The following is a 15,636-nucleotide window of genomic DNA, read 5'->3' as shown; positions in this document are numbered from 1 at the left end:
TCTGTTTTTTAAAGAATATTTTTAAGTTGGGCGAGGGGGCGCACACCTTTAGTCCCAGCACTCGGGAGGCAGAGGCAGGCAGATCACTGAGTTCAAGGCCAACCTGGTCTACATAGTGAGTTCTAGACCAGCCCTACTACAGGGAAACCCTGTCTCAAAAAGACCAAAAAAAAAAAAAAAAACCAAAAAACAAAAAACTAAAAAAACCCAAAACAAAATTTATTTCCTTTTTTTGTGTATGGGTATTATGCCTGCATCCATGTCATGCAGTACCTGCTGAGGTCACAAAAGCGTGTGGGATCCCCTAGAACAGGAGTTATGAGCAGTTATTAGCTGCCACGTGAGTGCTGGGATTCGAACTCTGGTCTTCTGCAAGAACAACCAGTGTTGTTAATCGCTGAGCCAACTCTCTAGCCCTGGAATTCACATTTCATACCAAGTAAATTACAACTTTAAACTTGGTGAAGTTGTAAGCCAGGTGCCGCTAGCCCAGGAGGACTAAAATAAAACCAAATACAGTGCAAGATTCTAATTAGAGGGGAAGTCAAAGGCTCATCCTTGAATTCTAGCTCTACTACTAGCACCTCAGGGCCTTTGGGCATGCACTTAGGTTCTCATCTTTTAAACAGTATAATATTATCTACTTACAAGGTGTTAGGGGACCACATGACCACATTTATGATAAAGGAAGTATAAATAGTACCATTATTCCTTTCCCCCTACCCTCCTTTTTTGAGACAGGGTCTCATTATCTAGTTCTGGCTGGTCTGGAACTGGTTACATAGACCAGGCTGGCCTCAAACTCACAGAAATCCCCCTTTCTCTGCCTTCCCAGTGCTGGGACTAAAGGCATGTGCCACCACACCTGGCTTTCATTTTTCTTCTAATTCAGCCTCTTTTGCTTAAGCTATGTAACTTGCTCTGGCTATAGTCAATTATAAAGTTTCAATCGAAAAGTTCAGAGGTGAAATAAATGGCTAATGTTCCTTTATCAAGTTTGTCAAGTTTTATAATTATGTAAGGTTGTCAGGTTGTGAATGAACAAATCACTTCTACTTGGAAGCTCAACCCTCTGGTTTTTTGCCTTTGGGGCAGATCTGGTATTTTAGAGCACCCTGGCCACTGTGTCCAGTGTTTCTATAATGGCTAAGAGCTCACTGCAGATACCTGATTTTTCCATGTAGTTCCAGCTCCTGACCTAGGCCAGCCTCTCACATTACAAAACACTGAGCATATAAGCAATTAACTATACAAACTGTGAGAAAATAGCAGATCAGATTCTATGTGGCATGTTTGGTGTTGGTGACCAACTACTACGCCTCAGAAATGGTAAAGTAGTATAAGGCTAACAGTTCCAGGCTGGTCTTGAACTTCTGATCTTCCTGTCTCCACCTCTCCAGGACTGGAGTTACAGGCATGTGCCACCACATGCCTGACTAGCACCCACAGGAAGATGACTAGTAGGAAGAAAATGAAGGTACCCCAGCTGTGGGCTCCTATCCCAGCTGCCACCTCTAAGTGGTCCTGCAACATGCTATGACTCATGAATTCCAACACGTGTTGCATATATCACATATATCATGCAGTAACTTTGCAAATGTCATCTTGCCAGGCGTGTGCCACCATGCCCGGCTTGGCACACATCTTTAACCCCAGCACTTGGGAGGCAGAGGCAGGTAGCTCTCTATGAAATGAAGGCCAGCCTGGTCTACATAGGGAGTTCCAGGCCAGCCAGGACTACACAGTGAGACCTTGTTTCAAAAATCAAAAAACAAAACAAAACAAAAGTCAACTAATTTAATCTTATAATGAACCTATAAAATTCTCTCTACCCTACAGGAATCTGATGCTTAGAGATAGTACATATTTATTCACACAGCTAGTATATGATAGGGATGGGGCTGGAGGCCAAGTTTCTCTGGTTCCAAAGACCAGGATCTCTCTTTTACATCAAACATCTTTTCAGCTCTTACTGAAACTAGTTCTCTCTGCCTAGAGTACTGTTCCCTCCTTTGTCTGACAATCTGTGTACACGCTTTCAGTATTTAATGAAGGAGTTTTACTTACGAAGCCTATTCTGAACTTCAGGTTGGTCTAAACAGTCTTTGTTCTGAGCATCCTTTTTACTTCTTTTACATCACTTATCACACTTGAGCTTAACCTTTCATTTTTATTTGTACTTTCTACCCAGGTTGACCATAACTCCACAGTTGTGAGAATCTCATCTTCAATTCCCTTTGTCTACAACAGAGTAGGACAAACAAAAGGCTGTCTTTCACGGAGCATTTTTGAACTGTACCAGCCAGAGTTAAAAGCACTGCAACAGGGCAGGCGGGATGGCTCAGCAATTAAAGGTACTTGCTGCATGTCTGATGACCCAAGTTCAACCCCTGAAACCCACATATGTTGGAAGGAGGCAATCAGCTCACAAACTGTTTTCTGACCTCCATATGCACACCTTGGCATTCATGTATCCACCTATCCATATATACAAGCTTACACACACATAAAGAAATGTAATTTAAAAATTTTTAAAAGTCAACACTGTGCCAGTAGAGGTAGGTGGATCTCTGTAAGTTCAAGGCCAGCCTGGTCTACGTAGGTGAAGCCAACACTGTAACAAACCTTCAAGCCACTGCTAACCATGAGTTCCAAGCACTGGGGTTAAATAACTGCCTGCATAAGAATGCATTTTCCGGGAATGGAGAGATGGCTCAGCAGTTAAGAGCACTGACTGCTCTTGCAGAGGGCCCAGGTTCAATTCCCAGCACCCACATGGTGGCTATGAACTGTCCTTAACTCCAGTTCCAGGGGACTCTGAAGCTCTCTTCTGACCTCTGTGACACTGCATGACACGGGTGCACTCACATACATGCAGGCAATACACTCATACACATAAAATAAAAATAATAAATAAAATATATTTAAAAAAGAATGCATTTTCCAGCTTTGCTCAGACACTCTTGTATCTACCATGCTCACTGCTCTGAGTTTGTTTCTTGGAACAAAAAGCTTGGATTCTAAAAGGGAGATAAACATAAAAAAATACAAACCTTGACTGCTGTTGAAAATTCCAGATGGGTGAGTCTGTATTTTCAACCACATGGGTATACACAGGCGATGGCTCAGTGGCTGTAGCGAAGGATACACAGCAACTGGGTATGGACACTTTCCGTTCTGTCAAGGGGCTCCCTGAAACAGGGTGGAGCAGCTTATTTGTACTTGAAGGCAGGGCCTCTTAAACTTTATCTACTTGTGACTCCTTTCCAATTGGGAAAATCTTTTTTGTAGTCTTTTTTTTTTGAGACAGGGTCTCCATGTAGCCCCAGCTGGCCTGGAATTCACTATGTAGACCAGACTGGCTTCGAACTCAGAGATCCACCTACCTCTGCCTCCCAAGTGCTGGGATTAAAGGCATGTGCCACCATACCCAGCCCAACTGAGAATTTTTTTTCCCCGACTAAGAAATTTTTATGTGACTTGATATACAGGTATATAAAATAGGCACAGAGATTGACATTTACCAATAACAAATCATTAAAAAATTTCATTTTAAGCCAAGCACGGTGGCGCACGCCTTTAATCCCAGCACCCCGGGAGGCAGAGGCACGCGGATCTCTGTGAGTTCAAGGCCAGCCTGGTCTACATAGTGAGTTCCAGGACAGCTGGGGCTACAGGGAGACCCTGTCTCAAAAAGACCGAAAAAAAAAAAAAAAGTCTTTTGGAGACAGGACCTCCCTGTAGCTCCAGCTGGCCTGAAACTATGTAGACTAGGCTGGGCTTGAACTCAGATCAGCTTGCCTCCTGAGTGCTGGGATTAAAAGGTATGTGCCACCACACCCAACCTCAAACAGCAATTTTAAAAAATGAACATTCTACCATAATCCTGATATAAACTAATTTGATACCAGCTGAAAAATGATAAGAAAACATTAAAAGTCTTTGTTTTCCACAATCAAATTGTCATGCAGAAAACACTGTGTAGTAAAAACACCACAGTTCAGAGCACACAATAGTCTCAAACCCAAGTTAAGTTGTCCAGGTAGTGTTCATTGGCATGCTGTGTGCTAAGAACCAAGGTTATAATGAGGTCATGCAATGCAAAGCTGCCAGAAATACCCCGGATTCATTTCAGATCTGATTCTGAATTAATTTTTGGTCTCTAAATATTTAGGAAGCTTTTCCTCCTGCCTAATATTTCATGATTCCTATATTTAGTTATGTAACTGGAGTTGTGACCCAGTTAAGAAGCCTCACAAGGGTACCAGCAGGACGTTTCTAGCTCTTTCCTACCTTTGGTCTTGGCTTGAAGTACTCGTCTATCTGAAAATCTCCCTCCTCCTTTCTCTCCACCTACTCTTCCCAACTATACAATCCAAGCTGGCCTCATATTCACAATCCTCCTGCCTCAGTCTCCTTGGTGCTGGGATTACAGGCATGTGCTCCATGTCTGGCTCCCTCGGGACCTTTCCATCACTGCCCTCTGCCACTTCACCCTGGCCCCCTGGGAACACATCTCTCAAAACACTTCCTAAAACAAAATTCTAATTCTAGATGCTGTGAACAAAAATTCTCATTGAAAACAAAAATACTGCATCTTCAAACTGAACCTTTTGCAAGGCTGATTAACTGATTAGAACGTCAATGGGTGTGGAGAGTTTGTGGAGGTCCAGAGTCTAATTACAATTTATCTTGGGCTAAATAGTCATTCCTTGCCCACCTCTGTGTTGGACCTAATATCCTGGGACTAACATAAAAACTTTTGGATCAACAAAATCCTAGTTTATACTGATCAGGAGGCTGAGTGTCATCAGATAGCATCTGAGGCCTATGGCTAAGATTTCTCTACTTTGTTGTAACTGCCTACTTGATGCTTCCACTAATGTAGCTGAGAAGTGCCTTGATTTAGGGATTTAGGACTTTCTCTGTTCTGTTACTATAAAAAGTTCATGAAACTGCTTCCACGTTGGAACATGGATCTGGGGTGATTTAAATCTGTGTTCCCCAGCCATGGCCACTCACATTTGGCTCTAGAATAAACTTACCCCTCTGATCTTTCTCACAGCACTGTTCCCCAGCTCCCATCTTAAGTTTTATTTTTGAAGCTACTCTTTGTAAGAGCAGATCTATAAGGTTTCCCTGACCCTCCCCTGTGGGTAGAAATTTATCTGGGCTTGCTTACATTTCTGGAAAAGGTCAAGTTCTGATTCACTTTTGGAGGTGGATCAGAAACTCCCTTTACCTGTACAGAATTGAAACACAAATTAAGGACAGCTGAGAAGATCTGTGGTAAGCCAGCTTCATACCATGTAAAAGTTTTCACTCTATTTCCAATGTTTTTTTTTCTTTTCTTTTTTTTGTCTTTTTGAGACAGGGTCTCCTTGTAGCCATGGCTGGCCTGGAACTCACTATGTAGACCAGGCTGGCCTTGAAATTACAGAGATCCACCTGCCTCTGCCTCCTGAGTGCTGGAACTAAAGGTGTGTACCACCACGCCCAGCTTATTTCCAATGTTTTACATAAGTATGAAAAGCATTTTATGCATCAAGAATGGCCAAATTGGGCTGGAGAGATGGCTCAGTGGTTAAGAACACTTGCTGTTCTTCCAGAGGACCTGGGTTTGGCTCCCAGCACCCACATGGTGGCTAACAACCACCTGTAACTCCAGTTTCAGGAGATCTGACACCCTCTTCTGGTCTCTGTGGGGCATTGCACATATGTGGTGCACTTACATTCAGGCAAAACACTCACACACATGAAATAAAAATAATAAATAATTTTAAAAATGGCCAACTTGTTTCAATGAGATTAAAACCACAACTTGTATTTGGATAACTTTCTAGTTTATAAACTGTTCTCAAACTAAACTCATGTTGGTAATACCTCTGAAAAATTAAGATAGGTATCTCTCCCAGGCAATTCAAGAGGAAGGAAGCAAAGTGGCCTGTTGAGGGCACAGCTTGTGAGCTAGCATTTAGAAGGATCAGCCAGGTTGCCTGGTTGTTTTAAAGGATAGTTTTGTATGTTAAAAACCTTTTAAAGGTGCACAGTTTTGTATGTTAAAAACCCTTTAAAGGCACATGCCTTTAAACTCAGCATTTGCCAGGCAGAGGTGCTGAGGCTACAGGGAAACCCTGTCTCAAAAAGAAAAACGAAGCAAAACAAACAAGCAAACAAACAAACAAAAAACCTTTAGGCCAGGGCCAGGAGAAGGCTCAGCAGGTAAAAGAGCAAACCACACAGAGCAAACCTGATGTTTTATCCCAGGTACCCATGTATAAAAAGCCAGATGTGGTGGTGTGCAACTGTGATATGACTCCAGCATTCTCACTGTGGGGAGGCAAAGATAGGAGAACTGTATGGAGGTTCATGGCCAGCTGACCTGCAGCCTGCAGGAGGGCTGCAGCAGAAACAAGGACTCTTCCTTGACAAGGTGGGAGAACCTTGTCCTCTGACTTCCACATGCACACATGGCATATATGTGCCCACATGAATATACATACACATGTACACACTAAATATTTTAAAATAAAAATGAGTTCAGTTCTATGAAGCTAACAATAACTGACATCTCTTCTGTGTTAAACAGGCACACGCTGAGTCAGATTTGATTCTTGATCTGGGGGAGACAGCTAATTACCATGCAGTAACAAATGTCTACAGCTGTAACTTACATTACTTCAAAGCACTTAATCTCTTTGTTCTTCAACTGCCTCATTTGGAAACAGGGCTTGAGTTACCTGTCTAATGTAAATGCATAAATATTAAGAGTATTGAAGCTGACTTTCCCCCTCCCTTTTTAGATAAGATCTCACTATGTTGCCCAGGTTGGCCCTGAACTCCTGGTATCAAGTGACTCTCTTGCCTCAGCTATGACTAAAAGTCTGTACCACTGTTCTGGGCATGAATTCCTTTTTTTTTTGGTCTTTTTGAGACAGGGGTCTCCCTGTAGCCCTAGCTGGCCTGGAATTCACTAGGTAGACCAGGCTGGCCTCAAACTTACAGAGATCCACTTCCCTCTGCCTCCTAAGTGCTGGGACTAAAGGCATGTGCCACCATGCCCCTGCTATGAAGTTAATTTTTAAAGGACTCCTCAGAAATTTTGTAACAAATGCATCCAAGAAGCTCAGGACCACAACCACAGTGGGGAACATGCAAAATTTCAAACTGCTCTATATTTAAGCTTCAGGGCTGTTTGTAAATCCTCAGCATGAAGCTTCATACAAAGGAACCACTCATTTCCTCCCACAATGAAGAACTTTTAAGGCTTGAAAAGTTTAGACACAATGAGAACACTGCTGGAGGCAGGAGGAAATCCAATGTGACCCCAAGGAAGCATGTAATAATTTTTGCAAAAGCTTGACATGTTATACTAGTGCACAGAGAGCAAGACACATTCTCTCAGCTCCATATTTTTATTTTCTTAAAAAATACTTATTTTTATTTTATGTGTATGCGTGTATTGCCTGCATGTAGGTAAGTGCACCTGTGTCATGCAACGCCTGTGGAGGACAGTAGAGACTGTTGGATCCCCTGGAACTGGAGTTACGGACAGTCATTAGTGGCCATGTGGGTGCTGGGATATGAACCCAGGTCTTCTGCAAGAACAGTCAGTGTTCTTAACTGCTGAGCCATCTCTCTAGCCCCCAGCCCCATATTCTTAGAAGATGAGAGTGGAAGAGAATTTTAGTGATGATCTTATATGATCGCCTGATAGCTGAGAAAATTAGAAATGGGTTTGCTCAAAGTCACAATGCAGTTACAACTCAGCTAAGGCCAGAACCCAGCCTTCTGACCCCCCATTCCAGAGCTCTATTTTATCACCAGTTAGAAGGTACATTTCAGAGTGACAAGTGGCAGGTCTGCATTTCCCTGGTACTGATGTACACATGCTTATGGGGGGTTGGATTACATGGGGTTATCACTGTAAGGGTAGATATCAAGAAATTCCTGAAAGTCAGGTGTCCACCCTGATGCATGCTGTGACCTGGCTATAAAGCAAAAGGTGGAGTAACCAGTGATTTACAAGTTGCTAACTCATACCAGAAATGTGAGAAGTTTGGCTCTCATATTCATAGAACAGGAGGATATTATATTTGCTCAGTTGCATAATGAGGATCAGGATGTTAGGACACAGAAACAAACAACATACACCCTGACCCAAAGACTAGAATCAGAGACATACTAACAGGCATTTTTAATATAAGATAATAATAATACACACACGCACACAAAAGAGGGAACTGTGAGAGTGTGGTGACGTTACAGGAAAGCTTTGCAGCACAGAGGCAGGTTTATTGCTAATAGGTGTGACACAGGGTAGGCATCTTGTTATCCTACTTTTAAGGAGGAGTATGTGTGCCCAATGAGGGGTGGGGGAAAGGCATTTTAAGTAGAAGAAACAGCACAAAGACTTAATAGCCTTGAGACAAAAAGGGGCAATAGGCACAAAACAAGTTATTGAATGTGAGGAAGCAAGATGAAGCCGGAAAGACTGACTGCAGCTGGGCCGGACCCTGTGTGCTGCATTACCAAGACTGCAGGTGATGTGAGACAACAGAGCATTTGGATCAGTGGAGAAAAGGTCAGACTTGTTGACCAGACATATAATCTTAGTGGCAGAAGGAAAATGCCACTGGAGAATCCCGGAAGCAACAACCACCTGAAGAGCCACTAGGCCTGAATAAACTCTCCCATAGGCTCATGTGTTGTACGCTTGGTTCCCAACTGGTGGTACTATTTTTGGAGACTGTGGGAACTTTAGGAGGTTGGGCCTAGCTGGAGGAATTAGGACACTGGTAGTGTGTCCTTTGGGGCTGGATCTTGTCCTAGGATCTTCTCTCCCATTCTCTCTGCTTTTTTTTTTTTTTGGTCAAGAAGCAATGAAGAACCCATGTTAAATGCTCTAGCCTCCATGATGCTCTGTCCAAGTACATGAAGCTGAGCAACCATGTGATGGGGAAGAAGTAGAGCTGAAAGATAAATGTTAGTTACTCTAAACATGAGTTTTGTTTCTGTTCCAAAGCAATGGATACATGGCACAATTTGAGAGACCAAAAGAAGGAGCCAAATAGGAAAGCTAAACCAAAAGGTGTATACCAAAGCCTTCTGGACTCAGCTCATAAAGGTATCTGGCTCTCATTGCAACCACACATCTCAGATGGCTAATCATGGCTGTTTAATGATTGGAAATTCAAAGCAGAGCAAAAGTAACTTGTTCTATGTTTTAAGCACACGTAATATACTGAACTGGGTACATGGGATGAATATGTTACTAGAAAGTAATCTCCAAAAGGGCATGGTTTTTGACTTTGTTCACTGTTCTATCCTTGGTACTAAGAACAGAGGTTGCTTACATAGCAAATACTAGTTTGTCTTGCTGCTACATGAGTGAATGCATGGTCAACAAACAAGGTCTTTGCTCTTCAGAGCTCTTGCTATATAGCAGATTAGAAGACCATGGGAAAAAATTCAGTATCATTTGATAGGCATTATGATAAAAAGAGCAAAGTGTTAAGAGGATGAAGAGGAGGGGAGCCTTGTATCAGGAAACTTCCAGAATAAGGTAATGCTCAATCTGAGCCTCAGGAGGAGCTGGATCAAGCAGGCAAGAGGAGGGTGATTGCCAAGGGAAAATCTTGGTGGAGATGCAAGGCTAAACAAAGCAGGGAGGGTTCTTTTTGCAGAAATCCCTTGGTATTCTGGTGAAGCAGATGGGCCTTCTTTTAATGATATTTCTTTAAAATGCATAATGTAAACTACATAGGATTATAAAGAAATCCAGTTAGACTAATACTTATCTAAACTTAGAACCTTAAGATATAGAAATACATATATTTTACTGATAAGATCTAGCTATGGTAATAGGCTCTGTAATTTCAAAGAACTGGTAAGTATAAATGATATTGCAAGACATACTAACTTTAAGAACATGAAGAAGCTTGTAATTTCTACAGTTGCTAACATCACGGGCACTGTTATTTCCTACACTCATAATTAGAAGAAATGCTAAAGCTTAATTATTAGATACAAAAAATAAAAATAGAATTATTTTCCTATCTAAGGTTAGTAACTCTGAGTATTACTTATGAATCCTTTGGGGATTTGTAGATGTAGTGCTAGGAACCCCCAGTCCTGGGTGCATACCGATGACCTGAGTGAGTTGGAATCAGGAGGAAGGGATCTGTGAGACATTTAAGAAACAGAAATTTAGTGGCCGGGCATGGTGGCCCATGCCTTTAATCCCAGCAATTGGGAAGCAGAGGCAGGTGGCTCTCTGTGAGTTTGAGGCCAGCTGGGGCTACAGGGAGACACTTTCTCAAAAAGACCAAAAAAACAGAAACAGCAATTTAATGAACATGATGATTTGATGGTGGATAAGGGAAAGGGAAGCATCTAGACTGATACTTGGGTTTCTGGACTGGGGAATTTATGATACTCAACATTAGGATAAATGACAAGGTCAGCTTTCATGTCACTTAAACTTTTAGGCTTGAGAAATACATTATTGACTAAAGGAATGAACTATTCCTGCAGATCTAGGCACAGTGTGAAAGCCACACCCTGAGGAATCAGATAACAGACAGCTTGGGGGTAAGTACGTAGGGCATACCTTTCAAGCTCAAGTGCATTGCTCTCTCCACCAGAATACTGACTGTGAAAGTTCCATCCAACTCAGGAGACCCCTCCTGGGCTGGGCACACTTCAGCTGTGGTGTTGTTACAGGGGATCTGGGTAGAGGCAGGAGACTTCTGCAAGCCATTGGGTGGCGAGAGCTGGATCTCATCATTCCTTCTGGGGCACTGTTCAGACTCACTGTGGCTGCTGTAGTCCATGGAGTCCAGCTCGTGAGTGGGCTCAGTGTGTGGGGAAACTGGGGAAAGAACCACATGAACGCGCAAGGCGGCTCCGGAGAGGTCGGAAGCATTTCTTCCAAACAGAGGATACACACCTGCAAGAGAACAGAGGGGAATCAGCCCAGGCAAGCAGGAGCCAAGAACAGTTCTCATTTGGGAGGAAATACTCACAGAGGGTGCTTATGGTCCTCTTTGCTGTGATAGGACCATAGGACCCAAAATACTTTGGCAAAATAAACTGATATTGGTGTACAGATGAAAATATTTTGCTCTGGCCCTACTATATCCAAGCACCCACATGGAAGTAAAGCCAAAACCAAATGCCTAGTGGGCAGAGCTGCTGTGGAAAGGAATTCAGACGCCGAGGGCAAATTGGTAGGAAGACAGGAGCAGCCTGCCTTTTCTTCTGCATGTTCCACAGGCTCCTATTCTTACATTTCTTCCCGTCAGGAAGCTGACCCAATGCTGAATTTAGCTCTCTTTTATCATTGGAATATGATCTGGAAATTATATCTGAAGATCCTACTGGGAAGGAGGCAGGAGGTGGCAGCAGGAGGCACGAAAGAAGAGGGCATTCGCACCTGCTGAGTCCTTTTTGTGTGTCAGAATTTCGGAGAGGCTAATTAACCTGCCAAGATCATTCTTCCAGTAAACACTGGATTTGAACTGGATCTTAAAATAAGAAGGCACCAATAATTCACTCTGAGTTTCAAAGTTTGCTTTGCTAGACTCATTCCTATTCAGGAAAATGGAGTTAACTGATTCAAAGATCACAATAAGAAATAACTTTTTTACCTCTTATTTTTAGATAACCTGTTTTCTTCTCAATGCAAAGTGTAAATTACTATGGCAATCAGAAACAGAAAATAAGACAACCCAGTGGGTCTTGATCCTCAGGAAGTTCAAGAGTATATGGAAATAGGCTACATGGATGACTAACATCTAAGAAGCACATCAAGTGCAATACTTGTATAAGGCTTTTGTACAAGTGGATACAAACCTTAAACTAGTGGGATATGAATGATCTGAAAAGTTATAGACTTTTTGGAATCACTTAAGAAAAACGTAATATTTGGGCTGGAGAGACGGCTCAGTGGTTAAGAACACTGGTTGTTCTTGCAGAAGACCCGGGTTTGAATCCCAGTACCCACATGGCAGCTAACAACTGTCTGCAACTCCAGTCCGAGGGAATGCGACAGCCTCTTTTGACCTTTGTGGGCATTGCACGACATGGGTGCACATACCTATGCGCAGGCAATACACACATACATGTAAAATAAAAATAATAAATACATAGGCGGAACTGGTAAAAGAAAGGAGCCAGGGGCTCCTCCTAAGCCCATGTAACCCGAGGAACAGATCCTCAAATGACCTTAAGAGTAAAAATAAATTGATTTATCTGGGCCAACTGTATGGCCTTAAACACCCAAAAGGAAAGTATAACCAAAGATTAAAGGGGCCAATATAATTTTTTAAGAGTCCATATGTATAGCTAAAGGCTACATAACAACCAACAATGCCAAAAAGGAGATACCTTCTTTTGAGTTGTTGGCCAGGGTGGCCCAAGGACTGCCAGATAGCAACCCGGCACAGAACTGGGTAAGTGAACAGCAGACCCCAATCTTATTAAGATTGCTTAACTGATTGCTGCTAGATGAGGAACAGCTGACCTTCCTAAAACAAAGCCCTCTAGATAGGCTGACTAGACTCACCAGATGGACAAGTAATGGGGAATGGCTGAGGTGCCGACAACACAGCAGACAGTAGCAGGGATAACAGAGTACAAGGGCTCTAATGGGGGGAGAGAGGCTATGGGAGGGTGCCATCTGGGAAGTGGGTGTATAGTTGAATAAGATGGTTTGGGGTGTTCTGTCACACACACACACACACACACACACACATCAACAAATTAAAAAAAATGGCCGGGTGTTGTGGTGCACGCCTTTAATCCCAGCACTTGGGAGGCAGAGGCAGGTGGCTATCTGTGAATTCAATGCCAGCCTGGTCTATATAGTGAGTTCCAGAACAGCTGGAGCTACAGGGAGACCCTGTCTCAAAAAGACAAAAATAAATAAATAAATAAATAAATAAATAAATAAAAAGTATTATATTTGAGGAGGAACCATGAAAATTTACGTCATGTTAATTGGTAGAGGTGATAAACATTACCATTGAAATGTACCTGATGACTTTATAGACATACACAGGCGCCAAGGATCCAAGTGAGTTATAATCAGATACATAGAGATTAAAGACACATGTGCAAACATGTGTTAGTTGAGTCTTTCTGCAAGGAACAATATATTCTAAAATGAAATGGAGATCTTTTTTTAAAGGTTAAAACTCATTCAATTTTATGTCTTACAGGGCTTAGACTGAGTCCAATATTGTATAATTATATTAATTCAACTGTGAACCAGAAACTTACACCCACTTGTGAAAGAGATGTACTCTTGCTCTGGAGTGTGTTACTGAATATGTTAAAGCTGTAATGAAATGCTTCTTCTAATCATGTAGTTATTAAAAATTAAAAAAAAATAAAATAAAAAAAAAAAGAAAGAAAAAGGTCGTATTTGTGCTGGAACTCTGACTCCTGACCTATATTCAGTGTCCTAGATTTACTTTCTTCAGTAGAGTGAAGCTAAAAGCACGTCTTTAAGACTGTTAGTTCACTTGAACTTGGCTCACTTTTCAAAGACCCTTTTTGTCTAATTTCTTTGAAGTGATTCTACCCAGCCTATATAACATACAGCATTTGATGAAATACTTCACAGGGCTAGACAGATACCTGTTAGGTCCAAAGAGAGCTAGAGAATCTTGACAATCACCCAAACACCCAGTTCTCCTCTTTCAGCCTGGGCCATTTGCCCAACAAAAGGGTCAGCGGATGTCTGTTATCCCAGCATTTGGAAAACTGAAGCAGGACTGTGAGCTCAAGGCCAGTCAGGGATATATAGCAGACTCTAGGCTGGCCTAGGCTACATAGTGAGACCTTGTCTCAAAAAGTAAACCAGGGGATGTGGGCTGGAGAGTTGGCTCAGTGGTTAGGAACAGTGGTTGTTCTTGCAGAAGACCCGGGTTTGAATCCCAGCACCCACATGGCAGCTAACAACTGACTATAACTCCAGTCCCAGGGGATCCAATGGCCTCTTCTGACCTCCACGGGCATGGCACTACATGGGTGCACTTACCTACATGTAGGCAATACACATATACACGTAAAATAAAAATAATAAGTAAAGTTTAAAAAAATAAGAAAACAAAAAAACAAAAAAACAAAAAAAACAACCTAGGGGCTCAGTGGTCAAGAGCATCTATTGCTCTTGCAGAGGACCTATACCCTCATGGTTCCCAGCACCCACATGGAGGCTAACAACTGTCTATAACTCTGGTTCCAGTGAATCCAACACCCGCTTCTTGTCTTTGTGGACACTGCACACACATGGTACTTATATACATGCAGGCAAAACACTCATACACATAAAATAAAAATAAATTAAAAAATTATTTAGAGGGGCTGGAGAGATGGCTCAGCGGTTAAAAGCACTTGCAGAAGACCCGGGTTCGAATTCCAGCACCCACATGGCAGCTAACAACTAACTATCTGTAACTCCAGTCCCAAGGGATCCGATGGCCTCTTCTGACCTCTGAGAGCACTGCAGACACGGGTGCACTTACCTACATGCAGGCAATATACGCATATACAGAAAAATTAAAAAAAAATTATTTAGAAAGAAAATGTTACACATACGCACACACACCCCTCAACAACTGCCCCCTCCCCTAACACAAATCAAACCAAACCAAAACCACATACTAACAACAAAAGCAAAAAATACCTAGGACCAGAGGAGCAAAAGCCTAAAAAAAAAAAGAGCAAAATAGGGCCACCACTCCATTTCTTCACCTGTAAAGTGAAGGAAACAACTAGTCTTACAGGACTGCTAACTAGAATAAATGTCATGTTTGTAAAGATCTAGTCATGGGTTGGGGTGTAGCTCAGTTGGTGGAGTGCTTGCCAAGCCTACATGAAACCCTGCGTTAGATCCCAACACTATATAAAACAGGTGTGGTGGCACATGCATGTAATCCCAGTATTCTTGAGGTAGAGGCAGGAGAATCAGGAATTCAAGGTCATTCTTGGCTACATAATAAGTTTGAGGACAGGCTAGGCTACATGAGATGATCTCAAAAAAAAAAAAATCAATGAAAAAGAATCCTGTCTGATTACTTTAAATTCATTACATATTATAGTTACTAGATTTATTGTTCTAGAATGCAAAGCTCTATCACTTCTCTAACCAAAACTCATTATAATTTTTCAGAGCACTAAGAAAAAAGTCCAAATTCTTCTGCTTAGACGAGACTAATCCTCTTGCCCACCTTTCAGGCTTCATTTCCAGTACTTCTCCACCTACGCACCCTCTGCTCCAGCTGCTCAGATTACTTAGAGCACCTGAAATATGTCTAACAAACTTGTCCCCTCTTTAGAATACTTCTCTTTCCCTCTTCTTGGCTTATCCCTAAATCTTTTGAAACTATCACTTCCAATAAGAGTCCGTCCTTTTTTTTTGTTTTTGTTTTTTTTGACAGGGTCTCCCTATCTTTTTGAGACAGGGTCTGCCTGTAGCCCCAGCTGTCCTGGAACTCACTATGTACCTCTGCCTCCCAAGTACTGGGATTAAAGGTGTGCGCCACCATGCCTGGCTCAATTCTATCCTTTAAAAAAAAAAATTTATTATTTTTATTTTATGTGTATGAGTGTCTTTCCTGCATGTAT

General features: G+C 42.1%; 1 protein-coding gene across 3 annotated transcripts in view; it reads right to left on the bottom strand.

Annotated features, from left to right (window-relative positions):
- C2cd3 (C2 domain containing 3 centriole elongation regulator) overlaps nt 1–15,636 on the bottom strand; it is a 137,572-nt gene that overhangs the window by 36,655 nt on the left and 85,281 nt on the right. For all 3 annotated transcript variants that reach the window (XM_008852708.3, XM_029555885.1, XM_029555886.1), the window contains exons 24-25: nt 10,613–10,951; nt 3,054–3,192 (exon numbers count right to left, since the gene is read on the bottom strand). In XM_008852708.3, the coding sequence (XP_008850930.1) occupies nt 3,054–3,192; nt 10,613–10,951 (478 nt within the window). The remainder of the gene's footprint in view (nt 1–3,053; nt 3,193–10,612; nt 10,952–15,636) is intronic.

Source organism: Nannospalax galili, unplaced genomic scaffold, assembly GCF_000622305.1.
Source record: "Nannospalax galili isolate Female #2095 unplaced genomic scaffold, S.galili_v1.0 scaffold686, whole genome shotgun sequence".
Lineage (NCBI taxonomy): Eukaryota > Metazoa > Chordata > Mammalia > Rodentia > Spalacidae > Nannospalax > Nannospalax galili.
The sequence above is the reverse complement of the archived record's forward strand: the minus strand, read 5'-3'. Positions and strand labels throughout refer to the sequence as shown.